Source organism: Gavialis gangeticus, unplaced genomic scaffold (assembly GCF_001723915.1).
Source record: "Gavialis gangeticus isolate Ggan-Ray unplaced genomic scaffold, GavGan_comp1, whole genome shotgun sequence".
Taxonomy (NCBI): domain Eukaryota; kingdom Metazoa; phylum Chordata; order Crocodylia; family Gavialidae; genus Gavialis; species Gavialis gangeticus.
Window position 1 is genome coordinate 13639418 of NW_017728964.1, and position 21114 is coordinate 13660531.

At 44.0% G+C, this 21114-nt stretch overlaps 1 protein-coding gene across 2 annotated transcripts; it reads left to right on the plus strand.

Annotated features, from left to right (window-relative positions):
- Nucleotides 1–4740: 4740 nt before the first annotated feature.
- On the plus strand, nucleotides 4741–17457 carry WBP2 (WW domain binding protein 2). 2 transcript variants are annotated; one of them, XM_019503293.1, is made up of 8 exons: nucleotides 4741–4849; nucleotides 6540–6648; nucleotides 7980–8115; nucleotides 9782–9874; nucleotides 10468–10605; nucleotides 13371–13496; nucleotides 14737–14813; nucleotides 15846–17457. In XM_019503293.1, exons 1-8 carry the CDS (start codon nucleotides 4791–4793, stop codon nucleotides 15897–15899), a joined length of 792 nt encoding a protein of 263 aa, XP_019358838.1. In that variant the 5' UTR covers nucleotides 4741–4790; the 3' UTR covers nucleotides 15900–17457. The 2 variants fall into 2 exon arrangements, with proteins under 2 accessions (XP_019358838.1, XP_019358846.1); XM_019503301.1 differs by having other exon boundaries at nucleotides 13374–13496.
- The last annotated feature ends 3657 nt before the right edge of the window (nucleotides 17458–21114 follow it).

Here is a 21114-nt window from a genome sequence, read left to right on the forward strand (position 1 = left end):
AAAAAAAAAAAAAAAGCTTTGGGTGTAAAACTGGAATAATTTGGAAATTCGCATTGAACCACGCCTGGATCTAAGCTCTGCTTTTCTCTGAGCAAAAAAGGGCAAATGCAGCAAGTGACTCTTCAGATAAATAGCATTGTGCAATTCTGAGCATATTTCTCTTGAGCTATTTTTGCCTTTACATAGCGATCATTTCTTTACTTAGGATTTTCCAAGTATACAATTACTGTGCATAGAGTTTTCCAGTGTGTGAGGAAACTGTAACAGAATAATATAATGATATTAAAGAATGTTAACTGCCATTAAACAATATACAGACACCAGAATGGGTTGGCTCTCCTTATGAATCAAAATGACTGAATTGCTTGATTGCCTTTTCTCGGTGTTTATTTTTCAGTCTTTAATACTTCTGGCTAAGGTAAAGGAGATTTGTCTTCTAAGTATATCTAATGGAGTCAAGGAAAATGCCCATCTTCCCCATCTATTTGCATTAGCAACAGAAGAATTGTGAGTGAACATAGTAATACTACTACCCACATCCATTCAGGTCTCCAAAAATCACAAATTTGACTTAAAAAAAATCATGAAAATTTCACAACAATTCTCAATGCTTTTTTATTTGCCTTTCTGGTTTTTGAGCCTTTTCAAGCCTTTCCCTGCATCCATCAGGGCTAGAATCTTACTTTTTTTAACATGAGATTTTTGTGTAATCACATGATTCTAGGAACGAGTTTTTTTAATGTGTGACTAAATTTTCAGTAATATCATGAGTGGGCAACACTTCAACAGCATTCCTCCAAAAGGAGGTTTCAAATGAAGCTAGACTTTTTTAAAGTCAGTGAATGATATCTGGAGTGGAATAAACTTTGGTAACTTTTTTTTTAAGGGGAAGCTGATGGGTTACAAAATGTGGATATTAGACATACAGACTTGCTCTTTGTCACTGGTAACTGTATAGATGATGGCATAGCAGTTGATTTTTAAATTTGGCTGATTTTCCACAATTTATCTAGCTTAGTTTTTGAAGCTCACATAAATCAGACAATGACAATGCACTAGTTGACTGCACTTTCTGGTTTTCAGATGTTGAGATGCTGTAGTGACATGGAGTTTTATAAGCCCTGCAGGAGAAAGCTTAAATTCAATAAACTGTGTTTTAACTAAAGTGAAGACTGTCCGGAGAATATTTCTATTACCATTAGCCTTGGCAAAACTTTTATCCAAATTATCAGACAGTCCACCTTTTAAAAATGGTCCACCTTTTAAAAATGATCAGACAGCCCACCTTTTAAACCTCTTGACTGCCTAGGTAGTATACAGTGTTCATCACCAGACTGTCCGAACACCTTCATCACCACCCTGTCCTTGGTTGTCATAAAGGCAAAGAAAATGAATCCTGTTTACAACAGTGGTTCTCAACTGGGGGGCAGGAGCAGATTTCAGGGGGTTGACCCAGCCCAGCATGGCACAAGGAGGAGCTGCCTTGGCCCTTGTGGGGCTGAAGCAAGTCATGAGGGGGGGAAAGAGGGGGGTTGCCCTACGCAGCCCCACAGCCTCCATCATGCGGGCGGTGCTGTGGACAGGCAGGTGAGGCTCTGTGCAGGTGAATGTGACCCCGGGGCTCCCCACTTGCTGCATTAGGTGCCATGCGGGCAGGGCTGGGGAGCTGGGCAGTTGTGGCACAGGTGGGCCATGGAGATTTTATAGCATGCTGGTGGGGGGGTCTCAAGAAGAAAAAGGTTGAGAACCTCTGGTTTAGAAGATGCCTTGTTCTTCCAGTTTCTTTAGCTTCGTTAGACACAATGAACAGATAAGGCCTAATCTTGCAAGACCAGAACTGTTAGTAACGTTTCTTTTTGTGCTGAGTTTACTATACTTGCCATTAAACAAGGACCAGATGTTGAATCACATATTTTATTTGTTTAAATAAAAACTGATGAGGATTATCAGCAAACACACTTGCAGCAGATGGGACCAAATTCCATTTATCCACAGTGCAAACAACTGCTATTTCAACTGTCTCATTCTAGCTTCTCAGTTCTGTCTTGGCCACCCACTATGAATAAAAAATAGTTTTGCCTCCATTTCATGTCAGCCTTTGGCTTCTTGGTAGACCTGACCAATTGTACCAAAATCAGTAGTAGCATTGCAATGTGATATATAAACAGCTCTCGCTTGTAAGGTCTTTTCCTGGGATCATATCCAGGTTAAATGAGCGGTTTTTAGCTGCTTCTGTGCCAGCCAGGAAATTTCTTCAGAACAAAAAATAGATGAGGTGTAAACCACAACAAAATTACATTGTTTCAAAAATAACTTGCAATTCATGTAATATCAAAGCACTTTACAAATCTAAACACCCATCCATCAAATGCAGCTGTTCCACCAGCCCCCCAGCAACAACACAAATCATTTTAAGACAGGAACCATGGAAGAATGCTATGTTTAAATGAAACATTTCTTCCCAATTCAATTCAAAGGGTACTTCACGTGACTTCAAGTACTTTTTTTATATATGGTCAGGATCCAATACAATCAGAAGGTAAATAGTAGTTCTAAACACACTCAAGATTTCCCCCAGGAACGATGAGAACAAAACTGGATTATCCCCACAGTTACAGTACAGAAAATACAAATCAAAGGGTTTAGAAAAGGGTGGTGGAACCTGAACTGTAGTTACAGCTCAGTAAGAGTTCTCTTTTTAATGATATTTTAAGAGCCAAAAATTGTTCCGAATGAAATCCAGTGGAGAATTCACAGTGTGGGGGACATCTTGTTCAAAAAAATGGTTTGCACTTCACTTCCTCAAGGTTCACTGGTGCAGAAGCTCAGAAAGAAATGTAGAAATCTGCTATTTGTCTATCACCACCCCTCCCTGGAAGTGTCTCCCTGCACCCTCCAACTTCACAGCTCTGCTAACGGTTCTTAACAATCCTGCTTGCTTTTCTCCCGAGACCTGATGAAGAATGCCTTGCATTCAAAAGCTTGTCTAACTTTATCCCAGCCATACAGTTGGTCCAATAAAAGAAAACACCTACAAAAAATCCTTTCTTCTCACAAATGTGGAAAGTGACATTTAAAAATAAATTTGGCTCATACAATTGCATCTGTCCTTCCACTGCTCTCAGTTGTGGCCTGGGAGACGAACAGAAAACAGAACAAGCCCTGCAAATCACATCCAATCCAAGTCTCCCTAAGGAGGCCAGCAGTTCTCCACCTTTTTTAGACTCGGAATATGCCAGCTTTTCACTTCCACTCCTTTTTTGACTACAGGAAAAAAAAAAACACCCGACAATTCTCCTGGCACAAAGAATTTCCACAGCGGGTCAGAATGGTTTAGACCAGCAATTCCCAAACTATGGGTTACAACCCCAAATGGGGTAACAACATCAGCAGATGGGGTCGCGGGTGGGGGGCCACATTGAGGAAATGGGGCCATAAATGGGGTCATGCTGAGAAGTTTGGGAAGCGCTGATTTAGACACTGTTAATTCCTACTTCACATCTGTGAGGCACAGGACTAAGAGCAATGGCTTCAAACTGCAGTAGGGGAAATGTAGGTTGGAGAAGAGGAGGAACATCCTGGCTAGGATGGTCAAGCATTGGTTTAGGCTACTTGGCTACACACCGGTGTTGCATTTGTCATGGGAAAAACCATGAAATGGGTCAAAACAAGGTCATGCTTATGGCCTAACTTTAAGTGGGGGTGAGGTTCTCCCACTCTCATGGAGATGGGCTTTTCCAGGGATGGATGGGGGGGGGGTGTGCACTTGTACCCTCTTTGATTCCTGCTCCATTCAAGTTTAAAACTAATAGCCTGGCAGTGGCAGCAGCATTTCTAGTCAGGCAATGCTGAGGGAGTCACTTGATTTCATCATGGCTCATCATAATCTACCTGATGCCTTCATTTTGCTGCTGGTCATGACCCGCTCTTCTTTTTAACGGTCTTGATGTTCCACCCATCGAGCTTGCCTTTCTTCTGTATTTCTGCGGTCTGTTTGCTACTCCTGGTCATGAGACTCCTATTTCAGTCCCGCAGATTGTTTTTTAATTCAGCCCAATGAAGTTATACTTGGTTTTGTTTCAATCTTAAGCAGAATAGCACAAGCCTAGGCCCCTAGCAGGTTAGTAAAGCTTCTAGCTTTTTTAACTGGAGAAAAATGTGTGTTGTTTTAGGAGATGATGCACCTCACTATGTTCACTCACTTTTCTAAATTCTAGATCCACCTTTGGGCTTGTCTCTGGCTACAGGGGACAGGGACTAGGAGCAACGGCCGCAAGCTGCAGCAGGGGAAACGTAGGGGGGAAGATGAGGAGGAACTTCCTGACTGAGAGGGTGGTCAAGCATTGCAACAGGCTGCCTAGAGAAGTCGCAGCATCTCCATCCCTGGACATTTTTGAGGATGGGTTGGACCTACAGGTGGCTTGGCTGGTTTAGTTAGGGATGGTCCTGTCTTGAGCAGGGCCTGCACTCTATTGACCTACTCTCTTATGGTGCATCTTGTTGGTCCTGGCCAGTCCTACGCCCCTCACTTCCCATCTGCTTCCCACCCTGTTGGGTCCGGGTCAGGGTAGGGTGCATCCCAAAGCAGGGGGAAACTGAGCCCACAGCGGCCCAGGGCCCGGGACAGCGCCCGCCTTCTGGCGGGAACAGCAGGCCCCGCCCCTTGGAGGCAGCTCCGGCGCCTGCATCTCCCAGCATGCCCCAGGGCCGCGCCGGCTCACGTGATCACGCCGCGCCGCGCAGGCTCAGTGGACCCTTCCCTCCTGAGGCGGAGCGCGAGGCGGGCAGCTATGGCGCTCAACAAGAACCACTCGGAGGGTGGCGGCGTCATCATCAACAACAGCGAGAGGTGAACGCCCCCCCTGTCCCAGTCGAGGGCGACCTGCCCCCCGTCCCCAGCGGCCGTTACCTAGGGGGCGGGGCTCGGGTCATGTGGGCGGGGCGCTCCTCGCGGGCCAGGAGCGCCCCGCCCCCTCCCTGGGGGTTTAACCCTTACCGCCCCGGCCCTGCGGCCCCCTGAGCGCGCGTCCTCAGTCTTCCTGGCTGCAGCGCGAGCCCATTGCGCCTTGCTCTGGCACCTGCCACGGCTGGTTTTGTGCACGCTGCCACATGCGTGGCAGCCCCGGCCTGATCGCCCTCCTCCCGCTCCCCCGAGCCGCCCCTTGCAGCATAGAGCTGCGCCCGCTTGCAGGGGCAACCCATGGTTCCCTCTTTTAAAGGTTGAACCTGTTTTTCTGGTTTGTTAGTGACCCTTTTATAGATTCTTGCGCCCCATGGGTTGAGAAATCCTGATCTAGCTCAGAGCATGACCAGCTCCAACAGTCCAATCCCAGTCGAGGCTTTGTCCAGCCGGGGATTAAAAACCTTCAGGGATGGAGCTTCCACCACCTCCCAGGGTAGCCTGACCCAGCACTTTACTGCTCTCCTCATGGGAGAGTTTTTCCTAACATCCAACCAAAAAGTCCTTTGTTGCGATTGGGGACTGTTGCTCCTTGTTCTGTCATCTGCCACAGCTGAGAACAGTCCCGCTGCATCCTCTTTGCTGCCCCCCTGCAGGGACTTCCACTTTTCTTCTGCCTATTTAAGAAATGACCTGTTGGCGAGGTCTGTCCCTAGAAAAACGGGTGCTGATCTTTATCCCTGGAGACGGAAGTTCTCCCTCTGTAGAAGGTGGATGAACATGGATGGCCAGCCTGGGGCACAGGCAACGTCTGCACGTGACACACAGCAGAGCAGGGATGGGGGAGGCAGGACAGTGGCAGAAAAGGGCAGGGAGCAAAAAGCAAAGCAGCAGATCAGATGGGGAGCTTGGGCAGGAAGCAGAGCAGCAGATCCGACTGGGAGTACAGGGCGGGGAGCAGAAAGTGAAGCAGGAAATCAGACTGGGAATACAGTGTGGGAAGCAGAAAGCAGAGCAGCAGATCAGACTGGGAGCACAGGGCGAGGGGCAGAAGGATCTGGCAGGGAAGAGACTCCGAGTGGTACTTGGGATTCAGGGTTAATTTGTGGCAGGCCTGCTAAAGAGGTGGGCTTTCAGTGCTGTGGAAAACTTATGTTCCAGATAACTGCAGAACACCTCTCCACCATGAACTCTGACATGATGATTCCCTGCGTCAGGGCAACAATCCTTCATGGCTTATCACCACTGAGGCCAGCGCCCCATATAGGTTCTGTACTGATTCAATGGTTTCAGTTGGAATGTGGTTTCCATGCAAACCTAGTTAAATCACTGCAGCCTACTCTTGTACCTGTGTAAGGCACCTTCATATTAATAGAACTGTATGAGTAGCACTTACTTAAATATGCCACTTTCTGAGTCAAAATGATAAATAGAATACAAGAGCACTACAATGATGAAGTCAGAGACTGCCTAAAAAGAAACCAGTTGCAATTTTATCTCTTGTGAGAACAGAGGTCCTCTACTTAACCCTAGATTGAGGTTATTGACTCATTTCCCATAGGTCCCTAAATCACATACAGCCTACTCTTACAAATTGAGTCCTAATAATGGGCCTCTTCTTTTCTTGGCTTATCTCTAGCATTTTGATGACCTATGACCACATAGAAATTGCTTTCAGTGATATAGAATCTATGCTGGATGCCTTCAAAGGGACCAAGAAAGGAAGTGTCTTCTTGACTCCATATCGAGTAAGTAGCCAAGTAATTTTGCGTAGTTAAGTTGAAGTCTTTATAATGAAAGTTTCATAGAAACTTTACTGATTCTGGAAAATGTGGTTCACTTAGTGGCCCTCAAAGTTAGGATGATCCTTTGACTCAGGAGCATAACAAATGCATTGTAAATTTTGTCTGATTTGCCAAGGTGAGAAAATGTACTAGTTTCTAGAAGCAACTAGTGAATCATTCTAATGAAGTCTGCCTTTTGTTTCCTCCAGGCAAACCATAAAAAATCATGCCCTACTTATATGTGGGGTTGGCCTATAATTAAGCCCTGTCCAATCTTGATTTTTGTACATACTGTATTTTGCAACAAAAATATGAAGTCAAGTTTTAGTACAGTTTTTTTATTCTTGTCTTTTTAGTGTATATAGCCCCCTGGCTGCTTTCCTTGGTTACTTGCTTCTCCTGTGGGGTTTTGTAAGGGCCATAGCAGTTCAGTATCTTCAAATATAGTTATTGATTTATAGTTCAGGGAACAAACTGTTTTTCCTAAAGTTGAACCTGAAAATATGGAGTCACCCTGTGTGCTGGATCAATGAAAGACTTGGGACTTTTCAGTTTGGAGAAGAGAAGACTCGGAGGGGACTTGGTGTCAGCCTATAAATATATCAGAGGCATACATCAGGGCCTGGGGGAGCATCTGTTCACCAAGGTCCCCCATGGAAGGACTAGAAATAATGGGCACAAGCTGACTGAAGATTGCTTCAGACCAGATATAAGAAAAAACTTCTTTACAAGCCAAGTGCTGAGGGTTTGGAAAAGACTCTTCCCCAGAGGTGGTACAGTCACCCACCCTGGTGATCTTCCAAAAGCATCTTGATGCCCACCTTGCTGGGGTCATCTGATGCCAGCAGTCTTTCCTGCCCAATACTGCCTTGCAGGGGTGGCTGGACTTGATGATCTGTAAGGTCCTTCTATCCCCAGACAACTGTGAAACTATGACATTTATAATCAGAACAACATGGCCAGTAGCCTGCCAGATAGTCTTAGGAATTGAATTAGACGTGCAGTTAGTTGCTTAAAGCATCAGTTAAACTATAAAGGCATGCTATGGGGAGAGCAGGGAGCAGCCCAGTAATCCTTTTCAGGGTCTGTTTCTAGAAGGTCCTTTGCAGTGTTTGCCTGATAGTGTCTGTTTACCCCTGTCGCTGCAGGTCTCGTGACTTGCAGAACTGATTAGAAGCTACAACGTGGGAAGCAGTTTCAGCATGTTGAACTCCATCCTCTGACAGCAGCTTGGCTCTGTGTTTCCTAACCATTCTAAAGCTGCCTTGTCACAGACTTGCTCCTTTGCCTTGCAGGTTATCTTTGTGTCAAAGGGAAAGGACCCCATGCAGTCCTTCATGATGCCCTTTTATTTAATGAAGGATTGTGAGATTAAGCAGCCTGTCTTTGGAGCAAATTACATTAAGGGTACAGTGAAAGCAGAAACAGGAGGTATGTATTATATGGATTCATAGTAGAGTTTAAGATGTGAAGCGTATCAGGTTCACAAGGAAGTGAGTATTGGGTTTGATCCAAACTGAGTGACACTCAAAAATTTGTTATACAGAACTGTAAAACCATGCTGCTTTCTTTGAAAATAATAGCTAAAAAAGTTTCACCCCTCCCCTGCTTACAATGAAGTGGTTTGGTAAAGCATCTGATCTCATTCCTACCCTCTATTCAGAACATTAAATTCAATCAGCTGCCTGATCTCATTGATTAAACATCCTAAAGTGGCTTCTGGATGAGAGAAACCCATGCCAACACCATTCTAAGGACATCAATTAGCTATGGCCAGTTGAGATAACAACCTATTCGATCCCTTTCCAGATCTCTTTATGCTGAATGCATCCATTTCTTTTCTGAGTCTGTTCCCTTTCAGATATGATTACATACAGAAAATAGTCATGCATAATCAATCAAGTTGAGGGAAAGTCATGTTGTTGCCATGAAATATTAGCCATAAAAGCAATTTTAAATCATGTTAGTTTTAAAGAAAAGGGAATAAATTATTTTGTGTCAGGGTTGAAAGAGACTGGACTGTTTTGAAACAAGAGAAGCTCATTTAAAAGGAGATTCCGTACTGGGTCAAATATGGAGTGAAGAGGAAAAAGACTTGTACAACAAGGATTTTACTTGCTCAGGATTTTTGGTGTTGCTTCCTTGTTACTAACGTTGTCACTTAATAAATTTTCTCATCCTCAGCTCAATTTCTCCTGTTTACCTCTGCACTGAAATCATGATCCAGTGCTTATGATACTATAGTTTATTATCCTGGAGTCAGTATCACAGCTTCTGTGTGGAATCAAATAGGACAAATTAGGCTGTGAGGAAGCACATACAGTGAAAGTAAAGTAGAAACCATATGAAAAGCAAATGGATTTCCTTCATTCTGTGTGCATCTTCCCTAGAAGAGGTCTGCGTCATTATTTAACATGTGTGTCTGGTTTTGTTCGTGATGTTTAATCTTTGTAGCTTCGTCTGGCTTGACACTGACACTGCTGTGATGCATTGTTAGGACTCTTGGCTGTTCTAGCTTTCCTGTTCAGTCTGAAAGTGAGATGTCACTGATTTTTATTAAACTAACCTAGGCCATCTTCCTTGAACTTTGTAGTGGATTAATGTTGCTCATATGAGAACTCGTGCCATTTATGCTCTTTGTTTTATTGGGTATTTGAATTTCCAAATTTAAATTACAGCTGACTCTTGAGTATAGCTGTGAAGGCTTTTTACCAGCCTGCATTAACAAATTCCCTGTCCTGTGCACTAAGCCTTTACGAAGATGGAGCAAATCTAATGTGCCTGATAACTTGGTCTACAGGGTGGCAGGTATGACAAACGAACTGGAGCTTTTTAGAAACTTTCCTTGTCTCTCCCTCATTGATGCTTCAACATTTGAGGCATCTCTTAATTTGAAACGTACCAGCAGGCCAACATGACTTCAGCCAAGACATAATTACAGCACTTTTACCGCTTTTCCATAGGCCTCTAAGATATAAGTCTTGCAAAGTACAATCTAGGAGGGATCTTTAGATACACCACAGTATTTGCCATAGAAGTCTAAAAACACATTGAAAAGGATTTTCTTCTTCCTTCTGAATCCTCTCTTCCTCTGCAGGTGGCTGGGAAGGATCTGTGACGTTCAAAATGACCTTTTCAGCGGGGGGTGCTATTGAATTTGGACAACGGATGCTGCAGGTTGCAGCTCAAGGTACTGAAGTCTTTAACAAAGAAAAAGAAAGCTAAATCAGCTGGTTGTACAACAGGGTAGAGGGATAATGGCTTTCTGTTGATGTGTTTGTCCTCTTAGAATAAAATGTAGCCCAGTGGGTTAAAATGTATTTTTAATTTGAGCCAGTTCTGGGAATTCACTTGCTTTACTTTAAAAGAATGTAAGAAGTGCCATACTGGGTCAGATTAATGGTCCATCTGGCCCAGGAGCCTGTCTCTGACAGTGGCAGTATAAGATGATTTAGAGGAAAAGCATGTATATAGGGCATGTCTAATCTAATCTGTCGCATCATACTCTATCTGGCATCAGCCATCATCGATTTAGGGATGTCAGAGGATACCCCCTTGACTCTTTCATTTAATTGCTATTAATGGACCTGTCCTCCATACATTTGTCCTAGTCTGTTTTTGGACCTGGTTGTACAGTTGGCCTCATACTGGCAGCTACAGTGATACTTGGCCTCCACCACTAGTCTCTGAGTTTTACTTCCTGTTGTGAAGAGCCTCTGGCTGTCTTGTCCTTGATGCACTCTTGTAGACCTGGCTGAATTGACTTGGGTTTTCTCTTTATAGCTTCCAGGGGTGAAGTTCCTAATGGAGCATATGGTTATTCCTATATGCCCAATGGAGCCTATGCCTTTGCACCACCTGCAGCCAATGGGACTTTCCCTCCCCCTCTGGCAGGTTACCCCTATCCACCACCACCTCCAGGTGAGTCTGCAAATTTAAGTCTATAAGCTTTAAAAACATCTGAGGGAAGAGAGACAAGGGATGCTTGTTTCAAGATACTATCTCAGTTTTCATAGACATTAGGGCTGGAAGTGACCTTGCGAGATCATCGGGTCCAGCCCCTTGCCCAAGGGGCAGGAAGTCAGTGGGGGGTCAGATCACCCCAGCAAGATAAGCATCCAAGAGTATCTTAAAGGTATCCAGAGTAAGTGATTGTACCACTTCTGAGGGGAGTCTATCCCGGACTCTGGAGACTTGGATGGTAAAGGAGTTTTTCCTTATGTCCAGTCTAAAGTAGTCTTCCAGCAGTTTGCAGCAGTTGGACCTTGTCTTCCCTTGGGGTGCCCTGGTGAGCAGACATTCTCCCAGTTCTTGATGCACACCCCTTATATACTTACAGGCTGCCACCAAGTCGCTCCTAAGCCTTCACTTCTCTAGGCTGAAGAGTCCCATGCCTCTCAGCCTCTCCTTATAAGGCCTCTTCTCTTGACTTGTAATCATGTGCATGGCTGTCTTCTTGACTCTCTCAAGCCTTTCTACATCCTTTCTAAAGTGTGGAGCCCAGAATTGGATGCAGTTCTCCAGCTGCAGCCTTATCAAGGCCGAGTACAGTGGGAGGATGATTTTTTGGGTCTTGCTTGAGATACATTGGGAGATGCAAGCCAGAGTTTTATTTGCTTTGCTGGCTGCAGCATCGCATGTTCACGTTGTGGTCAATCATGACCCCCAAGTCTATTTGGTTGTGGTGCTAGTGAGTGTAGCACTGCCAAGCCTATGAGTGTGATACGGGTTTTTCTCCTGAGGTGGAGCACCTTGCATTTCTCCATGTTGAATCCATCCACCTTGTGAGCCTGTCCAGGTCAGCCTGAATTGCTAGCCTATCATCTAGCATGACCACACTTACCCATAATTTGGCGTCATCTGCGAACTTAGCCAGTCCGCTTCTGACACCCAAATCCAGACCATTTATGAATATATTAAAGAGTATTGGTCCGACTACTGAGCCCTGGTGGACACCACTGGTTACCATGCGACATGTTGACTCGATTCCATCAACTGTCACTGTCTGGGTCCAACCACAGAGCTGGTTCCCAAGCCATCAGACTGTAAGTTTGTCAAGGCCACAGTTCCCCAGTTTTACCACGGGGACATCATGGGAAACCAAGTTAAAGGCTTTTGAACTCTAAATGTATGACACCAACCTCTTCTGCTTTGTTCAGGTGATGTGTCACTTGGTCATAAAAGAAAATGAGGTTGGTCAGGCAAGACCTATGTGTAACAAAGCCATGTGGGCTATCTCTCAGAGCGTTGCCTTCCGTTAGTCTGTTGTTGGTGGTTTCTTTGATGATTTTTTCCAAGATCTTTCCAGGGATTGAGGCCTGTAGTTCCCTGGATCTTCCTTCCTTTCTTGAAGATAGGCACCACATTGGCCCTCTTCCAACCTTCAGGAACCTCTCCTGAGTGCCACGAGTTCTCAAATATCCTCACCATTGCTCGTGCTATGATATCAGCCAACTCTTTTAGCACTCTTGGGTGCATTCCATCTGGGCCAGCTGACTTGTGGATGCGCAGCTTCTCAGGCTGTTCCGTTGCAAGATCTTTGCCAGTTATAGGCATATGATGGCCCTTGCCCTGGTAGTCCCGTGTCCTGTCAGGCGGGTTGATCCCCTTGGGCTGGTGGAAAACTGACACAAAGTAATTGTTGAGGAGAGATTAGCTTTGTCCTGGGTGTCAGATGTCAGCTGCCCCATTTAGTTTAGCAAGGGTCTTATGTTGCCCTTGATTTTTTTTTCGACTTCCCACGTATTTGAAGGACTTTTTATTGTCCTTGATTCCTGTAGCCAGCTTGAGTTCAGTTTCAGCCTAGGCTTTTCTGGTCCGCTTTCTACAGGTGTGGGCCAGTGTTGCATAATCCTCCTTAGTGGTAGTTCCTGACTTCCATCCCTTTATAAGCTTATCTTTTCAGATTCAAGAGGTACATGAGTTCCCTGTTGAGCCAAGGGTGTCTCCCAGCCCTTTTGCTACCTTTCCTACAGACTGGAATGGACTTCCCTTGTGCTTTCAGGATCATGTCCTTAAGGAGCGACCACTCATTGTGGACTCCCTTCCCTGTCAGATCGTGGTCTCTCAGGGCCTCAACAACCAACCTCCTGAGCTTGTGAAAGTCAGCTTTCCTGAAGTCAAGGTTTTCTGCATTGCTGACTAATTTGCCAGCTAGGCGATGAATAGAGAAAGCGATCAACTTGTGATCACTGTCACTAAGCTTCCCTTTGATCCTCAGGTTGCTGACTAGATCATCCCCTTTGGCCAGTACCAGATCCAGCAGCACCTTACCTTCTGTCAGCCCATAGACTTCTTGAGTCAAATAGAGCTTGTCAATGCAAGTGAGGAAGCTTTGTGATCAATCATATTTAGCTGAATGCTCTTCCCGTGAGATGTCAGGGTGGTTGAAGTTGCCTATGATGACCATGCACTGAGAGCATGCAGCCTCTGCCAGTTCCCAAGTGAACTTATGGTCAAGCTCTTCCTCCTGGTTAGGAGGTCTGTAATAGACTCCTACAGTTAAATCCCCTTCGCCATATTCTCCCTGTATTCTAACCCACCTGGATTGTTCTCCAATTTGGTTCAGCGCCTCATGTCACTTAGGTGCTTATTTAATCATACCGTGACTTGTTTTGGCTCTATATTACGAGTGAAGCGAAGAGACTCCCTCTTAGAGTATTTTGATTCTTCATTCTGTTTTTTAGCAGAATTTTATCCTGGTCCTCCCATGATGGATGGAGCCATGGGTTATATGCAGCCTCCACCACCTCCGTATCCTGGGCCCATGGAACCTCCAGTCGGTGGTCCAGACCTTCCTTCCACTCCCGCAGGTAAGAAATGTGTCCATGGAGTTAAAGTGGAACCTCTTTCTAATAGTAATAATATTCCCAGGTGAAGGTAGATATACATTCTGTTAGACAGTGATGTGATCGAGGAAAAGTATATTGGAAGCAATGAGTAGGAGCAAAAATTTTTTGAGTGGGTGTCTCCTCTGAGAAGCAACAATAAAATTGGCATTGTTGAGGGTTTCAGATTTATTTATGGTGATTTCTATAGCCAACCTGCTCCCAAGTTAAACATTGTGAGGTTTTTTCCATAACTGCCAGCCGTACAAATTCAACTTAATTTGAAAGCCAATCTGAGATCAATGCAGCTTGGATAGAAACAACAAATTGTATGGTTGAATCAATTCTGTTTATGAGATATGAAGTAGAAAAGAATGCAGCTTTGTTTTCCTAGAGAGATGGTTGTCATACAAGGAGAAAAATCAACGTGAAAGCTAAGTTTAGTTAGCATGGGCATAATGGATATGCTCTTTGAATCTGACCTGCTGACATTTCCTTTAATAAATCATACTGAGTGCAAGATATAGAAGAAAAATGAGTGTGAGGCAGGCATGAAATTCTCACTCCTATTTTCAAGTTAAGTACAGTTAATCAGAATCCTGTGGAACACTTTTTTAGAAGCTGTTGCATGAGAATCTGCTGCCTACTGGATTTTGTCAAAGCAGTATGCTAGGAGTCGGGATCTAGCACATCTCTTGAATCTCAATCTGCCACTGATCTGCTAAGGACTGTCAAGTGAATCCAAGATTTCAGCATCATAAAAAGCAACAGGCTGCCCTTGAGGATTAATTTCTTCCAAGGAGCAAGTGCCCACAGCTTCTCTAAACTTTTGTTTTTCTATTTAAAAGTGTGTCTTTGGCCACTTCCTGTGAGTGGTGCCTGTGTTCCAGTGCTCTTCGGAAGCAACTGGTGGCATTTATTCCTTGGTTGCGAAATCATCCCAGGTAGCACCTCTAAGCTCATATACCAGGATAGCATGGCTTTTTCAGTGCAGAGTCCTTCAAGAGCTCTTAATCTACTTTGTTTAATTGGGCTGTAATATGGTGACATTTATCCTTTGGGAGGGATTGCACTATCCAGAAACATTTTTGTTATCATTGCCCCTCTGCACAGAAACAGAAGCTGTTCTAGTACTTGAGGGAGAAAACACGGCAGGGTGTATTTGGTTATAAAAGAAGACTCCCTCCAGCCTCACTTAACTCTTTGATCTGTTTGTTTACAACAGCTGAAGCAAAGGCTGCAGAAGCTGCTGCCAGTGCTTATTACAGTCCAGTCAACCCTCACAATGTCTACATGCCCACGGTAAGTTTCACACATTGTCCTATGTGTAATAAACAACTGCATGCTGTTCTGTGAGGGTGAGAATGTTGCACGTTTAAGAGAAATCAAGAGTCGTTGTGAAGTTATTTGCAGCATTACAGGCTTGGGACCAACTGGCTAAGCAGCAGCTCTGCAGAAAAGGACCTGGAGGTTAGAGTAGACAATAAACTGGATGTGAGTTAACTGTGTGCCCTTGTTTCCAAGAAGGCTAACAGAATACTGGGCTGCATTAGTAGGAGCGTTACCAGCACCCGCAGACTGAGGGAAGTAATTGCTCCCCTCTATTTGGCATCTGGAATATTGTGTCCAGTTTTGGGCCCCCCACTACAGAAAGGATGTGAACAAGTTGAAGAGAGTCCAGTGGACAACAAAAATAGTTAAGAGGCCGGAGCACATGACTTATATGGAGAGGCTGAGGAAACTGGGCTTATTTAGTCTGCAGAAGAGAAGACTGAGAGGAGATTTGATAGCAGCCTTCAGTTCCCTGAAAGGCAGTTCCAGAGAGGGTAGAATTAGACTGTTCTCAGGGGTGGCAGATGACAGAATAAGGAGCAATGGTCTCAAATTGCAGCAAGGGAAGTTGAGGTTGGATATTAGGAAAAACTTTCCTACTAGGAGGGTGGTGAAGCACTGGAACGGGTTACCTAGAGAGGTGGTGGAATCTCCATCCTTGGAGATTTTTAAGGCCAGGCTCGATGACACCCTGGCTGGGATGATCTAGTAGAGAATGATCCTGCTTTGATCAAGGGGTTGGACTGGATGACCTCCTGAGGTCCCTTCCAACCCTAATTTTCTATGATTCTTTGATTCTATAAGGAATTAATCTCTTGGGGTAAATTTAATCGGAAACCAGCTTTAATATTTGTAACCTGGACAACAATCACGTATGGGAAGTACAGGTTTAAAGGCAGCAATATTGATTGTGTTGATAGCTCTTCCTTTTGGCAGAAGCAGGATTTGTATGAATTCATTGATGTTAGCCATGATTGTTACATTTCCCGCCTTCTCTTTTAGGATCAACCACCACCACCTCCCTATTTCCCACCAGAAGACAAGAAAAACCAATAAGCTGAAAAGGAACTTCTCCACAATCCATTGCTTCCTTGTTTCCCACTTTGGCTGAATTTTGGGGTGGGTTGCACAGCTTTAAGGAATAGAGCCTTCCTTTGAGACACATAACTTCCATTAACTTCAATGGTAGATAACGTGCATAGTAAGGAAAGAAATTTAAAATGTTATGGATTACTTTTAGCCTTGAGGATTTGTTCATCCCTGGTGTAACAGTCCTGCCCTTCCTGTGCTCAGTGATACTAGAATTGGAGGTTTGGTTTTTGTCTGTGATTAGTTTCGCTTGCATCACTTTTTCTTTTGATATTTGAAATTACTTTTATTTGAACTAAGTGATTGTTCCAAACTGACATTTAATAACAGATCCATCATCCAGAAAGAAAACTATTTGCCTTTCCTGGACAAATCTGAACTTTAGAGTATCTCACTTAGCTTTCATCTGACCCATTATCACATGGGGAGGTTCCAGAAAGAGGCTGGGAAATGGAAGGAAATTGACACTTGTTGAATTTTTTCTTGAGTACTTAGGAAATTTCTGTCGTCATGGGCACCTGAAGCATTCTGTAGCCCCACAAAGTTCACTTAAGTGTCCTGTCTTCTTGCAGACAAGCTTCTCCTTTTGCAGCAACATACTGCCCTCTTATTAGATTGGTTTGTAGCATAACAGGATACCAGAGTGTTCCATTGTCTTTTTTCCTTCTAGATGGACACATGGGTCTTAAATCACTAAATCCTGAACATTCCTTTTTCTAAACATTAATACATCTTATTTATTTTTTCCCCTTTCCAGTAATATAAGCTGCACTTTGTGGCCAGTGAACCGTCTTACGGCTGCGATTAAATTGTTTAGTTGAGAGGTACGGGTGGATAAATAGCTGCGGAAAATCTACTCTAGCAGAACGTGAGACCTGAAAGTATGTCTGAAATTGCTGTCTGTTTGACTTGTTCATTTTCTTGTGTAACGGTTAGCACCGTTTGTTAGTGGTCCCAGACCAAATATGTACTTTATCAGTAACGCTAATCTTGCTCATTCACGTGGGCGTCTGGGATCTGAGAGAGGTGCAAGCTTGCTTGTTCCATTATGTCATCTTGTTGATTTTTTGGTAACAGTCACTGTGGCACTTGTGACTTCTGCGGGACTGATCGATAATCAGCTGCGTGAAAACTTGCATTTTAAAGAGACTTTTGGATAAATCAGGTTTACAGTTATTCAAGTGGGAAGGTACAGGGGGGGCATAGTCCTTCCCGGTAAGTGTGCAGAAAGATCATGTGTTAGGGAAGCTTGCTGAAACTCATTGCATGCAATCTGGGTGGAAAAAAAAGGCTCACCTCCTGTTTTTTTTAGTTTGATCTCTAGTTGATTGATGATATTGCTGCTCTCTGCGCACTGACTTTTCTAGAATTGTTTTTGGAATTGCAGTGATGTAAAGAAATGGTTATTTTGAAGAAAAAAATATTTATTTTGAAAATGTTCAATTAATATATTAATGTGAAATAACTTTTGAATGCAGATTTGTTTGCTGAGACTGTGAAGTAAAGATAAATCAGCTTGAACCTCTGTCTGTTTTTGCCTCTACTGTTGTGTTCATGGAAATATGATTGGGGTCATGATTATCCTGTCCCATGCCTGGGGCAGGAAAAAGTCCAGAGCTAGGAGTCAGGACGATTGCATCTTATTCTTGGGTCCATCATATTTGTTACGTGACATGAGTGACTCACTTAATCTCTCTTGACTTCAGCTTCCTTGTTCGTAAAATGGCTATATTGCCCAAAGCACGCAAGACGCATGGAAAGTCAGCGAGATTTAGGCTCCTTTGCTCGTGAACATTTTCCCTGCTACCTTTCCTAGGCCAACTTCATTCCTATTTTGCAAAACACACTGCAATTTTTAGATGGAAAGGTAAAGTATGAACATAGTCATCATGCCTACTACCATCAGACTTGTAAGAATCCCTAAACTCTAGGAATCACATTTACCCTTCATTTTCCAGGGTGCAGAACTATACAATCAGTTCTGACTTGAAGACTATATAAACTTATAGTTGATTATTTCCATTTCCCATGAAAATGAGTGGGAGCTGAAGGCCTTCAGAATGTATCCAGAAGCAGGCAAATAATCTTGGCCTTGCTTCTCTTTCTTCTTTGAGCTGTAACAAGCTGCCTTGACAACACATTCACAATCAACCAATCCACTGATATCACCATCTTCCAAACAGCACACCCAGCCCTAGCAACCTACCCATCTGTGTTGTTTAATTTAAAGCAGGCTTATCTCTTCTAGTTTTTCTAGCAAGGTAAGGCTATGAGGGGAAAACAGACAAGTAAATGTTACGGTTCACTGAGCTCCTACTAAATCTTACTGTACAAGTCAAATCCAGGAATAATTTTTAGCAGTTCGAAGTTTCTTGGAACATAATCTTCCCATGACTCCAGTAAACCTCAGGGGGTTCCTGCACTGGCTCAGGGAAAGTGTTCCATACTGTAGCAATCTTTTTTCCATGCCTTCCTGTAATTACATGTTGCCCTAGTTTTATACCTGACACAAATGTCCAGAGACACTTTCCTTGCAGCTCTGGTGCATGTAGTCCCTGCAAACTCACAGCCCTTCTACTGTTGGATTAACCCTAGAGAAGAAACATCTGGGCAGAGGCTTTTCTGCTACCTAGATGTGCTCAGAAGGAGTCTCTCTCCCACTCTGCTCCGTGTGAGTACCCCCAAATACCTCTAAAAATTGTGCATAAGAATCAAAATCCAGTATAGCACGGAAATTCTGAGATAAGCATGTCAGAAGCAGAAGCAATACGGGGCTAGAGAAGGCTGTTGGGTGACATCATGGTCATAGCTAGGCTGCTTTTTGCAGTGTTTTTAAACGGATGGGAGAGGAGGGAAGCAAGTGTCAGGAAAGCTATTGATGAAGAGGGCAGAAAAAAAGCTGCAGGATGGTCGAGGCTTGGAAGGAATTTGGGTCCGTGGAGCTGTGCAGGATTTAAGTGGGGACACAGTTTGATCTACTGGATTCAAATGAGAAATTTGCATAGAAACAGAACTTCCTCTCTCCAGCATGTCAGGTGTAGGAGAGAACGTGTCAGAAAGCTGAAGCACATGGCTTTAGACATGGCATTTAAAATGACAGCTGATTTGGTGAGAAATCCATCCCTCTCTTCCCTCTCATTAGAACCAAGAGGAGTCCAAATCAACAAGTATATGTTGAGCTTGCCATTTTGAGTGGTAAAACAAGGCAATGTCCAGTCCTGTGTGCTACTGAAGAGGTCTGAGTTGGGTATTGGGAATCTGTACGTGATTCTGCCCTTGCTGCTATGTGACATAATAGATATTTCACCTTGGTACCTCCATTACCATACTTGTAAAATGGGGACAATCCTTTCACTTCCCTTTGGAACTTGCTTTGATGTTTCGGATGGGGCAATTGTCCAATCCGTCCACCCCAATATGGATGAGATGCTCTAGATAAGAGGTAAGTATTGTTGTTAAGAATGCAGTCCAGGGATATAGACTGTGGAAACCCTGCCTTCCACCTTGGAAGTGGGAGCAGAGTAAGGAAGCAGAAAATTAGGTATGTTTGCTGTTCCTGCAGATCTAGTTTTAGCTTGTGGAATGCTTAATCGATTACGAGTTCTATCATATGACGTGTACCATCTTGCCACTAGGTTGGATTGTTTGAATGGTCTGATATCTGTATGTGGTTATTGACCCAAGCACAAGATTTCACAACAGCCCTACAAATCTTAGGAGTTTACTACATTCAGTAAGTGTGGGTGTTAGTAAGTGCTGAGAGCACAGGACTGGTGGGGGAGCACGGCTGGGGTTCTGCGTGCTTCATTTGGCTCTGCCACTGCTCCTCTGTTTGAAGTGGGGCAAGTCATTGAGCCTTCCTGCCTTGATTTTCCTACCCATATTAGGGAGAGTAAAGTGTCTTTGTAATGCTTTGAGATCTGATGAAACCTGCAGCTACTGTAAGAATTCTGGGTACTATTTATTAGCTTTCTGACCAACAGGTTTGTACAACTCTGCTGCTGGATTTCCACCTTTGTACATGGGAAAACCTGATCTAATCTGTGGTATTGCTATTAAATCTATTCCCTGAGTATGGATGAGCAACTCAGATGAACTTTCTTCCAGTTATCAAGACTGGGGGACTAACTGGCAGTACTTTTGCTGACTTGCTGTTTGACTAGTGCAGGTTAAATGTTTGGCCGTGGGACCTGGAAGAGGCAGTTAATTTGGAAAGGTAACTTTTTGTCGTAGCCACTGTTCAGAAAGTGGAACACCAGCAACAGACACAATGGGTGTGATCGGCCCTAAGAGTTTCAAACTGCCTTGCTGGGACCTTAACAAAAGTGCTGTTGTCATCCTGCTTGGCAGAACCTGTAGAAAGAATGAAAACAAATCAGGTTGCCTGAATTCCCTTCCAGCTGAAGCAGCTGAGTCATGTCATGGCATTTCTGGGATCACAGTGGAACAAGCCTGGCTAGCCAGCTGCCCTGTCCTGTGGGCAGGACTGTTTTTTTCCATCTGCTGCAGGGCTACTGTTTGCCTTTCTATAATCAGTAGCTAATCAAATAAGAAATGGATTGCATCTCTACTGTGCAGTGAATGAGGTAATGTGAGCTAAAGGGAAGGATGGCCTGTGCAGCAAGCTCCCTTAACAAATGCATCTGGAAACACCAGTGTGCAGGGGGCAAAGTTCAGTCCAAAATATTTGCAGGGTTGTTGGTTGTACCCGTAAGTGTAGCCTGAATTACCATTTACACATCCCCCTCCCCCCCGGCCCCCGCAGTTCAGTCCAAAATATTTGCAGGATTGTTGGTGGTAGCCATAAATGTAGCCTGAACTTAACATTTACACATTTCCCCAACTTCTTCCCCTCCCCTCCTTCTCTACCCATTTTCTTCCTAACTTCCACCTATTTACTTTTTCACAGACTGCTTCTTTTCTACCTTGGAGATCTCAGAACAGCAGCAGTCTCCCAATGCCTGAAGAAAGGTGCTTGTGCCTGAAAGCTTGCAAAGAACTTTTTTCCAACTACACAGTTGGTCTAATAAAAGATATCACATCTACCCAAAGAACCTTGCTTGTCCAAAATATTTCACATGCAGCGCTGTGGGGAGCATCTTTGGGAATAGGGAATGAGTTCCTTTTGGTCCTCCCAGGTAAGTGGGTTTAGTTGGTTTGGGTCAGATACATGTATTGAGTC

What these genes read in the sequence shown, in the direction of transcription:
- WBP2 (XM_019503293.1), top strand. Translation starts at nt 4,791, where the DNA reads ATGGCGCTCAACAAGAACCACTCGGAGGGTGGCGGCGTCATCATCAAC. An exon ending in ATCATCAACAACAGCGAGAG is followed by an intron (nt 4,850 to 6,539) that starts GTGAACGCCCCC and finishes GCTTATCTCTAG; the next exon opens with CATTTTGATGACCTATGACC. An exon ending in AGTGAAAGCAGAAACAGGAG is followed by an intron (nt 8,116 to 9,781) that starts GTATGTATTATA and finishes CTTCCTCTGCAG; the next exon opens with GTGGCTGGGAAGGATCTGTG.